Consider the following 13,598-nt stretch of genomic DNA (forward strand, 5'->3'; position numbering starts at 1 on the left):
ATACAGCTGACTTCTGGACTTCAAAATTGGCCTCTAGCTAAGTCCACAAGCTAAGCACCTGAAAGACATCAAAGGTGAGGGGTCAGTATTTGGGGAAATACTGAGTGAGTTGACATTTACTAACGGTATTAATAAAAATATAACATCGCATCTCAAGAAAATATTAATATAAAACATATAAACATGTATTTGATCCGTACGAAACTAATATCCTAGCATGCGACACATTTCTCAAATAATCATTATCATTCAACCCAATCGTAAATATCAATCGCGAATCCAACTCGCTGGTGGCCCAGCCACTAGATACGGGGACTCCAGACTACACCGTAGCCGAGTACTCACTCGTATCAAATCATATACCCAATCGTAAATTTCATATTCATCATCAGCTCCCAGCTGTGTCAAGTCATTTCTCAATGCAAACATACTAGACTGACTCGATACTGGTGATCACACAGCCTATTGACACCCAATAGGTAGCTAGTTTCTTCGGATCGCATACTAGTTCTCACATATAGAAATTAAATAAACATATAACATTCAATCAATTGTATGTAATGCGATGCGTGAAAACAGTATATATATATTTTCATAAAATAATTTTAATATATATAATACATGAAAGTAAAAGTACAACTCACAGTGACCGCAATCCAAGTAATGATATGATCGATCTGATAGTACGCTCTCGCTAGTCCGCTTCTATTGACTCCACTACTCGCTGACACGTCTGATAAATCGTTTAATAGTTAGACGTGAAACTTATACTTTAATATATATAATACTTCTAAGTTTTAGGGTTTAGTTTCATTTTATACTTATTTACGTATTCAATAACTTTAGTCGTATTAACGACTTAGCGAATACTATTTCTCATAATTGAGAATCGCTTAACGTCCTTGACGTTTTCCATTATGATTATTTATCTAAAACGTCGAGCTAATCTCGAGATTAATAATTCTCAAAGTCCGAATCCCGTCCTTTAGAGTCAAATTACTCAAAACGTCAAACACCTAGGTCAATTATAATTTGCATACGCGTAGAGGTGAGTCAGGGTGCACGGGCGTGTCCTTCGGTAGGTACACGTTCGTGTACTCAAGTACACGTTCGTGCACCTCACTGGTGCACGTTCGTGTACTCCCAGTACACGTTCGTGCACCATGAAAAGTGCACGTTCGTGTACGTTAGGTACACGATCGTGTACCTTGCTAGGTGCACGTTCGTGTACTTCCAGTACACGTTCGTGCACCCGTGGTGCACGGACGTGCACCACGTGCACAGCTCCGGAAATCAAATTTTCCGGAGTTTCGCCATAACCCCGACGTGCTTCACACACCCACACTCAATACCCATATCTCGGTTTCTTCAAAAACGCCATAATAACTTCAAAAACGTCAAATTTCAACCTAAACTTAATCCTAACCAAAACAGCCAACAAACCCATCATTTTCATGCCAAAACCCGACCTATTACCTTAATTTAATTGCCGGAGATGATAGAGCTTTCAATTCTGAAGAAATCGCCGCTTGAATCGCTCGAATCGGACGTCGAACGGAGAAACGGCGGCGAAACGACGGAAATCGGCGATAGCTTTCTGTTTTCTCTCGATCCTTCTCTGATCTTCTTTCTTTGAATTTGGTTTCTTATATTTCTTGGCTAAAGGTTCACTTTGGTCCTTGTTCTTTTTGTTTCTTATCATTCATCCTTTAAACTTTTCTTTCGCACGATTTAGTCCATAGCTAAATCGTTAATTTCTTTTATTATGACTTATACGTATTAATTGTCTCCGATAATTAATACGAAACTCAATATTAACATTTTCCCTTAAAAATCCAATATTTCTATTTTCGACACAAAGTGGCTAAATTACCACTTTGGTCCCTGTGCCCTATTTTAGACTTTTCTCGCCATTTTTCCATTTAATTCCAATTCCAACTTTAGAATTGAAATATAATATAAATTTTCTTTATCTTTTCTAAAACCGACCTACTAAAACTTATTTATCTCAATCTTTATAAAAATCTTTCCGATTTCGCCACCCCGGCGAATCTAAACTGGACATGTGGTCCAATTAGATAATTAAATATTTTGGGGTATTACATTATGGGTCCTCAAAATTATCGTTCTGAGTTCTTGGCTCGTTTTCTAGTGATCAAGATGTGGAATCCATCTTTAGATCGATGTGATGCACTGCGTTCTTGAGTGACTAAAGCATTTCATCTTAATTTAATTGACTGGTGTGAGTTTGGGGGGGGGGGGGGGTGGTTCGGCCACCACTATGTTTATAGGGTGTTGAATTTTTGTGATTCTGATCCGACATTTAACTAGGCTGATTAGCAGTCCTATTTATAGAGGTGAATTAGGTGTAGGGTCTACTAGAGTCTTTGTTAGTTTAGGTTTCTTCTAGATTGATGAAAGAGTGTGAAGTGGTAGACTAGTTAGTATTAGGATTAAGTTAAAACTCTATTTTCTTATTTAAATTCGTATTTAATTTTGCAGGATAAGTAAATTATGGTTAAAAGCTGTTTTTGGTGCTCTAAAGTGTTCAAAAAGGCTTATGGACTATATTGATTTGGGTATGGTGAATTTTAGTCCGTTAAATTTGCAAATTGGCCCATAAACTTTTAGAATATTGAAATTAATCGAATTTTTTAGACTAAGACTACAATCTCCTTGACTTTTATAGGCTATTTACGGATAATTACGTTTTAACCCCTCAAGTTCGCAGCTGTGCATTGATCACGCCTGTTTGAATTCAAACAAACAAATTGATAGCTCGGAAGCCGGACAAATATCTCTGAAATTATCATTGTACGCTTCAGTCTCTTATCACTTTTAATCTGTCCGGAAAATAAATGTCTACAGTTACTTTTGAAACAAAAATAACTCACTTTATTAAAAAAACAAAATATTTGTAGAAAGATTCCATATAAGTTTACCATTAAACGTGTTTTAGAAATAATACAATTGAACTTTTTCTACAATTGAACTTTTTCGACTAACCTAATATTATTACTCTCATAATAAGTGATAATTCATATCATCTTTTTAAGGCTTAATTATTTAAAAACATCCCATTTTTTGTATTTATATCCTGACCTATAAAAAAATTCATTTACACCCTAATTTCGGTTATTATGTCTAACCTCTATCCTTGAGGTATTAAATTGACTGCTTTTCATTTAAAAAAAGTTTAAAATAATCATTTAATATTAGCTTATATTCTAATTAGATATTAATATTATTTTTAGTACAAAAGCCTTTTTCCTTATAAAATTTAACAAATAAAAATAAGTTTTCTATTTAATTTATAAAAAATTAAAATTTAAAAAACATAAAAAAATACTCTTTAAACAAAACAAGATTAGATTAATCTTTTTTAAGAAATAATATTCAGACCCACCGCCGCTGTCCTCCTTCCGTGGAAGGAAAAGCTGCCATCCTCCTTCATGGAAGGAGGAACAGATTGTTCTGAAGGAGGAACAGCTGGTCCTCCTTCTTTTAAAGAAGGAACAGATGTTCCTCCTTCTCTTTGAAGGAGGAACCGTGTGGAAGGAGGACGGCGGCAGATTTGAAATCGGACGGCGGGTCCGAGAAAATCGGATGGCGGGTCCGAGGAAATCAGGTGACGGGTTCGACGGAAACGTTATTTTTTATTTTTAAAATTAAAAAATAAATTAATTTTTTGGACGTATTCAAACATTTTTAAAGATAAAGTATTTATTTGTATTTTTTTAATAGAAAGAATAACTTTATATTTAGTTGTTTTCAATAAATAATCTTTTTTTTTTAAATTTGGATAGAGGTGAAATATGAAAATTCAAATTAGAATACAATTGAAATTTTTTTCTACTTCAGAGTATAAACGAAAAAAAAAGTTGGAGGTGGGTGGTTTTTATATAATTAAGCCTTTTTATAAACTTAACAATTGAGTTACAACGAATTCAACTTTAATTGTTTAAATGTTAATTGGACTGAAGTTTATAATTATATCAAACCATATTATGAAGCTTAATATGAAGAAAATAAGAGAGACAAAATGAAATAACCGCAAAAACTAAAAGAAGTTCAATGTGCAAAATGAAGTTAAATACCAAGAATAGAGCACCAACTATTACTCAAATCAAAGTACGTTCTGTTTTACTTAGTTTAATAAATTCTTTACTTAATTAACTTGAATAGTTAATTATTAAATCAATTATTAAATGTTTGTTTTACTTAATCTTTTTATTTTATACTTTTCATAAAAATATTATTTATTGAATAAAATTTTCCTACAACCTACAACTATTGACATGATAATTGTTGATTGACCTCTTTCCACATATTCAATATATCTACAAAGTTATGACTTTAATTTAAAAGTTATATTTTAATTATTTAGAATAATTGTTTTTCAAATAATACTCCAAAATTATAATTTTTATAAATATTCTATCATGAATAAAAAATTAAATTAATAAAAATTAACTCATATATTAATAATTATATAGTCTAAATTTTAATTTACTATTGTAACAATCATCTAAAATCATTTATGTAACTTACCATAATTTAGAAAAGTAAAACAGATGAATATATATTTATTTAAAATAATATATTATTTTTAAAAAAATATTAATAAAAAATTTTAGTAGCTGAATTTATAAAAAATTATTTTAGATAACTAATTTAATAATTTTTATTAGTTTTATTTTTTAATTTTATTTCAACTATCATTTTATTATATGGAACACTACCGTCTAGAAAAACTAAGCCATATATAGTGTGGACATATTTTGTGTAAAATATAAGAACTAAAAATATAATTTTGTAGATATATTAAATATATTGAAAGAGACCAATCAATAAGTGACATGTCAATGGTTGTAGGAGTTTTCTAGAATTAAAATTGTAGAAATTTTTTATTTTTATTTATATTGATTCCGCGCAAATGCGCGGGTCTACGACTAATGCAGAAATTATACAATGGAACTTTTGAAACTAATCCTATTAATATTTCTCTCATGATAAGTGATAATTCATATCATTTTTATAAATTGAACGATCGAGTTAACAAATACAAGTTTAGTTATATAAATGAATTGGACTAAAGTTTGAAATTATATGAAACCATATCATGAAGCTCAATACGAAGTGGGGAAAAGAGACAAAACTGAAACAACCACAAAAACTAAAAGAAGTTCATTTGCAAAATGAAGTTAAATACAAAAAAAAAAATAGCACCAACTAGATTAATCAAATCAAGTTACTTTTTGTTACTAATAGAATCACATATATAGGACAATAAATTTTTTTTATTAATGAAACAAAGAAAAAAAAAGACTAAAGTTGTTATTCGATCACAACAAACTAAGTAAATTCCTTGCTTAATTAAATAAAATAACAAAACTAACTAAATAATGTGTTTGATTTTAGTGTACATAAACTTAACTTTAGGTACTTTTGATGATTCTTATAAGCTGTAAATATCACTGATTTTTCTAAATTTAGGAAACTAATCGAAAACTAATTGCTACATTAACATAATTATATTATTCCCTAACAATTTAACAACTCAATAATAAATTTCTTCTCTCTTTTCACTAACATATGAATCTTCTCTTTAATTTCTTGACAAAGTGAAGAGAAAATTAATTAATTTAATTAATTAATTTTGATCATGACAAGACAAGGAGATTCATCAAGATGGATTCTTGAAAATCAAGAAATTGATCATAAAATGATGGTTGATATTCCGATCAATAATTTCTCATTATTACCACCAAGAAGTTCTAATGATCATATTAATGTGAATGTTGGTAATAATTATGGAATGCATTCGGGGAATCTAGGGAAAAATACGTCCGTAAATCTTGGAATGCATTCGGGAAATCTTGGAAAAAACACTTCGGTAAATCTTGGAAAACATTCGGGGAATCTTGGAAAAAATGCGAAAAATATCGGACAATCTATGAGGAGAAGTACGAGTAGTATTGGTGAATCTTTGAGGAGAACTACGAGCACTGTATTGAAGAAAACTGGAGTGATTTCTACGATTCAAGCGGCCGGCCCGCCCCGTCCGCGGCCGCCGCGGAGAATGGAAAGAACCGCCTCGTCTGCTGCAAGAGGGCTTAATAGTCTCAGGTTTCTTGATAGAACAGTTACAGGGAAAGAAGGGGATGCTTGGAGGTCAATTGAAAAACGGTTTGATCAATTTGCTGTTGATGATAGGCTTTCCAGGGACAAATTTGGAATTTGCATTGGTAAATATTTATGCATTTATATATTTATTGATTAATTCTTGTTTGTTCGGAAATGCAAATGAGTCGAGTCAACTCGTGAGCTACTCAAAATTGATGTAAAATCAATTTGATTAATATCGAGTCGAACTCGAAGTCGAACCGACTTGAGTTAATTACCGAGTCGATTTTAATTGTCAAAATATTCAGCTCGATAAACTCACGAGTCTAATCGAATTTTAGTTAATTTATCTTTATACCGTTATAATTATATCTATAATAATATTATTTTATATTAAAATTCAATTTTATGAATCTCAAATCTCAACTATTAACATGAGTTTGAACTTTTAAAATGAAATTCCATCGTATCGAGTCGAGTTTTAAACTTTAAATTTTAAAACTGATTAAAGCTCACAATTGATATTGTCTCGATTTGACTTGATTCAATTACACCCGTCGTCTTTGCAGAACCAATAATTAAATCTGAAATTTGGAATATTTTTTTCTGATTTTACAGGATTGGGAGAATCGAAAGAATTTGCAGGAGAAATATTTGATGCAATTGCAAGGAGAAAGAATATAAGCACTGAAAATGGAATAACAAAGAATGAAGTGAAGTTGTTTTGGCAAGACATGACTAGACAAGATCTTGATGCTAGACTACAAATATTTTTTGACATGTAAGCATTTTAAACCAATTTTAGTTCTTCAATTTGAACTAGATAGCTTTAAAGGTACCAAACTTTCATTTTACATTTCAATTTGGTCAGAAATTTCAATTCGTACCAAAGTAATACAAAGAATCAAGAGCAAATTATGTTAAGGTCTCTGAGATATACCATAATTAATAGTTTGATACCCCTTGTTTTAAAAGTTTATTTAATGGTTTTTCAGTTTTAATTTCATTAACTATTAGGTCCCTCCGTTAATTTCGACACTTATTTATAAACGATTTGGTACCCTACCTTTAATTTTGCGAACGATTTGGTCCCTCACTTTTAATTTTATATAACGATTTGGTCCCTCACTTTTAAACAATTTAGTACCCGAGTTTTAATCCGTTAAACGATTTGGTCCCTCAAATTAACAAAAAAAATTCTCAGTTAACGGAATAAAACAGAGATACCATTAAGTAGACTTTTGAAACAAGGGATACCAAACTGTTAATTATGGTATACCTTAGAGATGTTAGCCTAATTTGTTTAAGAATCAATTGTTATTTAGGTGTTCGTGACTCATTGCATCTTAATATGATATGGCGATAGAGTGAAACATATTTTTAGAATATATTAAAACAAATTGTCTATTAACTCATTTTGATATGAATTATTTGAAGTATTTTTACCGTAAAAAAAAATAAGATTTTAATGCTATTTTAGAGTAATCGATCCTAAAAGACTAAAATTTTAAGTTTTTTCATTTCACACACTAAACTTGAAATTTTTTTTAGTTACTAAAGTTTAAACTTTTTTTCATTTTGGTTTTTTCGGCCAAAAATGCTTAACTGACAGTCTGAATTTATATTTTTGTACCTGAAAACTTGTCATGTATTCATAATCTGGCCTAAAATTATTTTCAAACTAAAATTATGCATGTTTGACAAATTTTGAAAGTAAAACTACTAAAACCCAGTATAATTTGTCAAATTTTAGCTGCCATCTAGACATTTTTGGCCGGAAAAATAAAAATAAAAATAAAAATTCAATAACCAAAAAGAAAAAATTGAAAGTTTAATGGCTGAAATAAAAAAATGAATGTTCAATGGCTGTAGGGATTCATTACCCGCTATTTTGAAATAAGTTAAATATTGTTATCAACTCGAAATATAGGATAAAGATTTAATATCAATTAAGTTTGTAACTCACATAATGATTTTTTTTATAGGTGTGACAAGAATGGAGATGGAAAACTATCAGAGGAGGAGGTGAAGGAGGTAAAAAGGTTATAATATATACATTATGTAGTACTAATCGAGCTAATTCAATTGGTCAAGTATCATAATTTCCAATTAATTTCAGAATTCAATATATTTATGTGTGATAATTAAAATTGCAGGTTATTATATTGAGTGCCTCTGCAAATAAGCTTACGAATCTGAATAAACAAGCAGAATCATATGCGTCTTTAATCATGGAAGAACTCGACCCCGATCATCTTGGATATATCGAGGTAAACACGATAAATTCTATGGGGTGACCAGACGGTCGGTTCGATTAAAATCGTGTTTGATTTAACCAAAGCCAAGTCAACTGAATTATTTTATTTATTTAACTAAACTGACCGAATTAACCAAAATCTTAAAATATATAAAACCATATCGACAGGAATTTAACCAAAATTTTAGAACTTTTGACCATTAACAAATCAATTGTTTCATTAAACAAACCAAATTGACTGAACTAACCGAATTAACTCAAATTTTTACGAATTAACTTAAATAGATCGGTTATTCGATTATATCAAATTTTCGCCAACACCTAACTCCTGTAGGTCTCTGACTTAGCTTCAATTTGAAATATTATGAAACTATTTTTTCATTTTTCTTCCTGATTTTTGATTTGCATGAAATGAATTGCATATCAATAATTTTTAATTCTATGTTTTACAGATGTGGCAATTAGAAACTCTACTAAGAGGAATGGTAAACAATGACGAAGATGTCAAGAAATTACAAACACAAACTCTTACAAGAGCCATGATCCCCAAAAAATACAGAACTCCCATCATTAAACACCTCAATTTAACCACTGAATTTATCTACGAAAATTGGATGAGAATTTGGGCTCTCACCGCCTGGTTAGCAATGAATGCATTTCTCTTCATGTGGAAATTCGAACATTTCAAGCACTCACAAATGTTCAAAATCACAGGCTATTGTGTCTGTCTAGCGAAAGCTTCGGGCGAAACCATAAAATTTAATATGGCGCTTATTCTTATTCCGGTTTGTCGAAGAACACTTACGAAACTCCGGTCGACAATTTTAGGAAAATTCATCCCTTTCGACGATAATATTAATTTTCATAAAATAATTGCGGTAGCTATTGTGATTGCGAGTGTTATTCATTCTTTCGCGCATTTGGCTTGTAATTTTCCGCTACTGAGTTCGTGCCCTAAAAAGAAATTTATGGCGGTATTGGGACGATTGTTACATCATCACCAACCGACGTATCGAGAGCTACTGTTGCATACTACGGTAGGCATAACGGGGATTTTGATGGTGTTAATTATGGGGTTTGCGTTTACGCTCGCAACACATTCGTTCCGGAAAAATGCTATAAAGTTACCGGGAACATTTCAAAGGTTGGCAGGGTTTAATGCGTTTTGGTATGCACATCATTTGCTTGTTTTGGCGTATATTCTCCTGATTTTACATGGCTACTTCCTGATTTTTTCAAGAGTTTGGTATAAGAAAACGGTATGTACTTACTTATAAGAATATATTATCACCAATCGTCACTTTATTTATTGTTTGAAAATTAAAAGTATTTTGACTTTGAATAAAAGTTAAACTTTCAGTATGATTTATTGTAAGAATTGAAGTTTTGATATTAAAGTGAAACATAGAGCAAACTTTTTGTATTACTTAGGGTTTTTAACCCTTTTTTAAGATTGTGAGATCGGTAATTAACCAAAACACATGCACAATTAGTCTATTTGTTAGTTTTAATGGTCTATCTATTTGTTGAGTTGTACCTAATACCTCTTTTTTTTTTCGTTTTTGCAGACCTGGATGTACGTTCTAGTTCCGGTTTTATTTTATGTAATTGAAAGAATATTTTCGCGATACGAACATAACCTTCAAGTCGATGTTCTTAAGGTTTGCATAACTAATGGTTAATCTTTCAATTGGAAATTAAACTATAAATGTAATGAAACTAATTCAGGCACAATTCTGAAATCAATTGCAGGCAGTAATATATTCAGGAAATGTCCTGACACTATACATGACTAAACCTCCAGGATTCAAGTATAAAAGTGGGATGTACATTTTTATCAAGTGTCGCGATATTTCGAAATACGAATGGTGAGTATTCATATCTAATATATGTAATTTTATTATCGAATAATCTTGTAATTAGTTGTGTTTTCAAATCAAAAATTATTCCATAAATGCATATAATTTGGTGCAGGCATCCATTTTCTATCACTTCAGCACCGGGAGATAATTATTTGAGTGTTCATATTCGAACATTGGGAGATTGGACCAGAGAGCTTAAAAGCAGATTTGAAAGAGTAATTTCACAACTAGTATTTTTTTTATCCATGGTTTAATTTTTTTTCCTTTTCACATAAAATCGACATATATAATGTGTCCGGACCACGAAAGAGCCGAATTGAGTCGGAACATCAAATTTACGGTAATACAATAAGGAGTAGCTTATTTCCTTACGTCCGTCATAAAAATGATAAATTCACATCTAGATGGAATGATTTTGTCGTGTGGAGATATGAATTCGGGATCTCCATAAATTTTCATAGAATATGAGATTCTTATTAGGATAAATTACACCAGTGATGTCTCAACTTTTTAAAATATACTATTTGAGTATCTAAACTTTTATTTCTTTTACATTAGTATTTTAATTTTTTTAAAAGTATAACAAATGAGTGTTTCTGCCATTTTTCAATTACCGTACTTCTCAGAAAGCCAAAAATAAAATTTAAATTTGTTGATATAGTTTGACATTTTAATGCTTTAATTATTTGTTTGTTTGTTTTATTTTCAGGTATGTGATCCCCCACCTAGAACACCAATTTCAGGAAAACTAATGAGAATTGAGACTAAAACATTGTCAACAGCAAATTATAATGAAATACAAGCAACGTGAGTGAAATTTTATATTATTTAAGACTGAAAAATTGTTCGAAACCGACCCGATTCAACTCGAGTTTGAGCTATTTGAATTGAATTTGAATATCAAGGTACTTGATTCGACAGATTCGCAAGCCTAATTAATTTTTCATCAATTTAATTTATACTTTCAAGTTAAAATTTAATTTTAAAAACTTTTACATATAAAATCAAGTAAAGTTGTGTCGAATTCAATTTCAGCTATTCTACTGAACTCGAGTTCAAACTCATAACATAAGACTCGATCTAATTCAATTAAAAAATATAGAATCATTAATTTTAAAATCGAGTCGAACTTGAACTTAACTGTGTTTCGACCAGACTGGATTCAATTATATCCCTCCGTCAAGCCATTATGATTCATTTCACTTACGGAAACTCTATTCTTACGACAGATTCCCATCAATCCTTCTGAAGGGGCCATTTGGAGCACCAGCCCAAAGTTATAGCAAGTTTGATATACTCTTACTCATAGGTTTAGGAATTGGAGCAACTCCATTTATTAGCATTGCCAAGGATCTCCTTTATCACATCAGAAGAAACGAAACCAACGACCGTAATCCAGCAGTAAGTCGGTCCAACGTCCATGACTTTAATTTCATTTCGGAAAATTAGTTTGGGTGAATATTGATTATTTATTCATGATTAATTCAGGAACCGTTGGAGTCGCCGAAAAAATGTCCCGAAAGAGCATATTTTTATTGGGTGACTAGAGAACAAAGCTCCTTTGAATGGTTTAAGGGTGTCATGGATGATATTGCAAATTCTGATCGTAATGTGAGTTTCTTTCATATTTAACCATTTCTTTACGTGGTGCCAATTTTTCATTATATAATCCATTTTGATATCAAGACTTTTATTTGTATCGAAATGGTACCGGAATTTTAATTTTGTTCCAAATTCGAACGTAACTTAATAGTTTATACCAATTTATGATGCTAATGGATTGAACTAACTAATTAATTACTGGACGATGTTTATCAGAATGTAATAGAGATGCACAATTACTTGACTAGTGTATATGAACAAGGGGATGCCAGGTCAGCACTTATAGCTATGGTGCAAAAATTGCAGCACGCCAAGAATGGAATTGATATAGTTTCTGAAAGTAAGGTAGGTATCAATTTTATTAATCAGATCAGTCATAGTTTTATTTATCATAGCCAATTTAGTTAGAAATATTTAAGGAGAAAGGGTCAATTTGGTTTCTGAACTTATAACTTAAAGTCAAATAATTTATTTTTAATTATTTTAATTAATTAAGAATAATATTTTTTATTTTATGATCAATTAAAAACAAAATTATAAAATATGAATACGTCTAGGGATTGAGATGATACAGTTTTATCTTTAATTGACCTAAAAAAGGAGTATTGTCATTAATTGATCTAAACAAGTATAATATTGTCTTAATTGATTAAAATAGATGAGAGTAAGTTATTTAATTCTTAGTAACAAATTGAGAAACAAAAATGACCCTTTACACAAATAATTAATACATTTAAGCACCATAAATTTACGCATGGAATTTTAATCAATAAAAAATAATAAATTTTAATTTAATTTAATTTTAAAATTCTTTTTTGTACTAATTAATGGATACAAGAAAATATAGAATATAAACTGTTTTAATTTAATTAGAAAAAGTTCATATTTTCTGTTTGACGAATTCTTTTATATTGTTATATATAATGGTATAGCTACTTGAAATTTCTTTAACCAAGAGTGTGTGCATGGCAGATAAAAACACATTTTGCAAGACCCAATTGGAGAAAGGTATTGTCTCAACTGACCAATGAACATCCAGCGTCACGGATAGGTAGGTTATAATTTTATTATTTTATCTCTATTTTATATTAAATTATTATTTATAATATTTAATATTTATTTAATGTCTAGGCAAATAAAAAAATAACAAATAGTAGATTATATAATTTTAAAAAAGTACACATTTATTTTTTAACAACTACACATATATTTTAGAATGGAAAATAATATATTATTAAATTTATCATAAGAAAAAGGATTGTAATTACAACATTTTATTTTTTACAGGTGTATTTTACTGTGGAAGTGCAACACTAGCCAAACCACTAAAGAAACTCTGCCAAGAATTCAGCTTAAATTCAACAACTCGATTCCATTTCCACAAAGAAAACTTCTAAATAATAGCAATATATGCACACAAATTTTGGTAGAGAAATATTGCAATTAATTTTACTTCCCCAAATTCTTTACCCCCTTAATATTTGATGTATCCACAACAAGAACCATTATGTATATAAATTTATCCTTCACCTTAGAATTTCATATAAATTTAGATGTAAATCTAGTATAATTCTTTCATACTGATGTCTAATTTCTCACAATTTTATATCTTTTTATGCGCGGCGTATTTTAAATTAAAAATCTAACAATAAATTTTTTAGTATCAATTGAATGTAAATTGTAATTTCTTACTATGCTTGACGTATTTTAAATACAAAATTTTACAGCTCTCCAACTTCTAGTACCGATTG

At 30.2% G+C, this 13,598-nt stretch overlaps 1 protein-coding gene across 1 annotated transcript; it reads left to right on the plus strand.

The window, feature by feature from the left end:
- Nucleotides 1–5,612: 5,612 nt before the first annotated feature.
- On the plus strand, nt 5,613–13,371 carry LOC126678856 (putative respiratory burst oxidase homolog protein H). The gene is made up of 14 exons (XM_056104276.1): nt 5,613–6,248; nt 6,745–6,907; nt 8,112–8,160; nt 8,283–8,396; nt 8,836–9,642; nt 9,952–10,044; nt 10,136–10,251; nt 10,358–10,460; nt 10,955–11,052; nt 11,475–11,646; nt 11,734–11,856; nt 12,064–12,192; nt 12,820–12,898; nt 13,135–13,371. The coding sequence occupies exons 1-14, from the start codon at nt 5,666–5,668 to the stop codon at nt 13,242–13,244; spliced, it is 2,739 nt and encodes a 912-aa protein (XP_055960251.1). The 5' UTR covers nt 5,613–5,665; the 3' UTR covers nt 13,245–13,371.
- The last annotated feature ends 227 nt before the right edge of the window (nt 13,372–13,598 follow it).

Source organism: Mercurialis annua, linkage group LG1-X (genome assembly GCF_937616625.2).
Source record: "Mercurialis annua linkage group LG1-X, ddMerAnnu1.2, whole genome shotgun sequence".
Classification (NCBI taxonomy): Eukaryota; Viridiplantae; Streptophyta; class Magnoliopsida; order Malpighiales; family Euphorbiaceae; genus Mercurialis; species Mercurialis annua.

Excerpts from the sequence above, each read along its gene's own strand:
- LOC126678856 (XM_056104276.1), top strand. The coding sequence starts at position 5,666 with ATGACAAGACAAGGAGATTCATCAAGATGGATTCTTGAAAATCAAGAA. Across the intron at positions 6,908-8,111 it reads CTACAAATATTTTTTGACAT|GTGTGACAAGAATGGAGATG; the intron begins GTAAGCATTTTA and ends TTTTTTTTATAG. Across the intron at positions 9,643-9,951 it reads GAGTTTGGTATAAGAAAACG|ACCTGGATGTACGTTCTAGT; the intron begins GTATGTACTTAC and ends TCGTTTTTGCAG.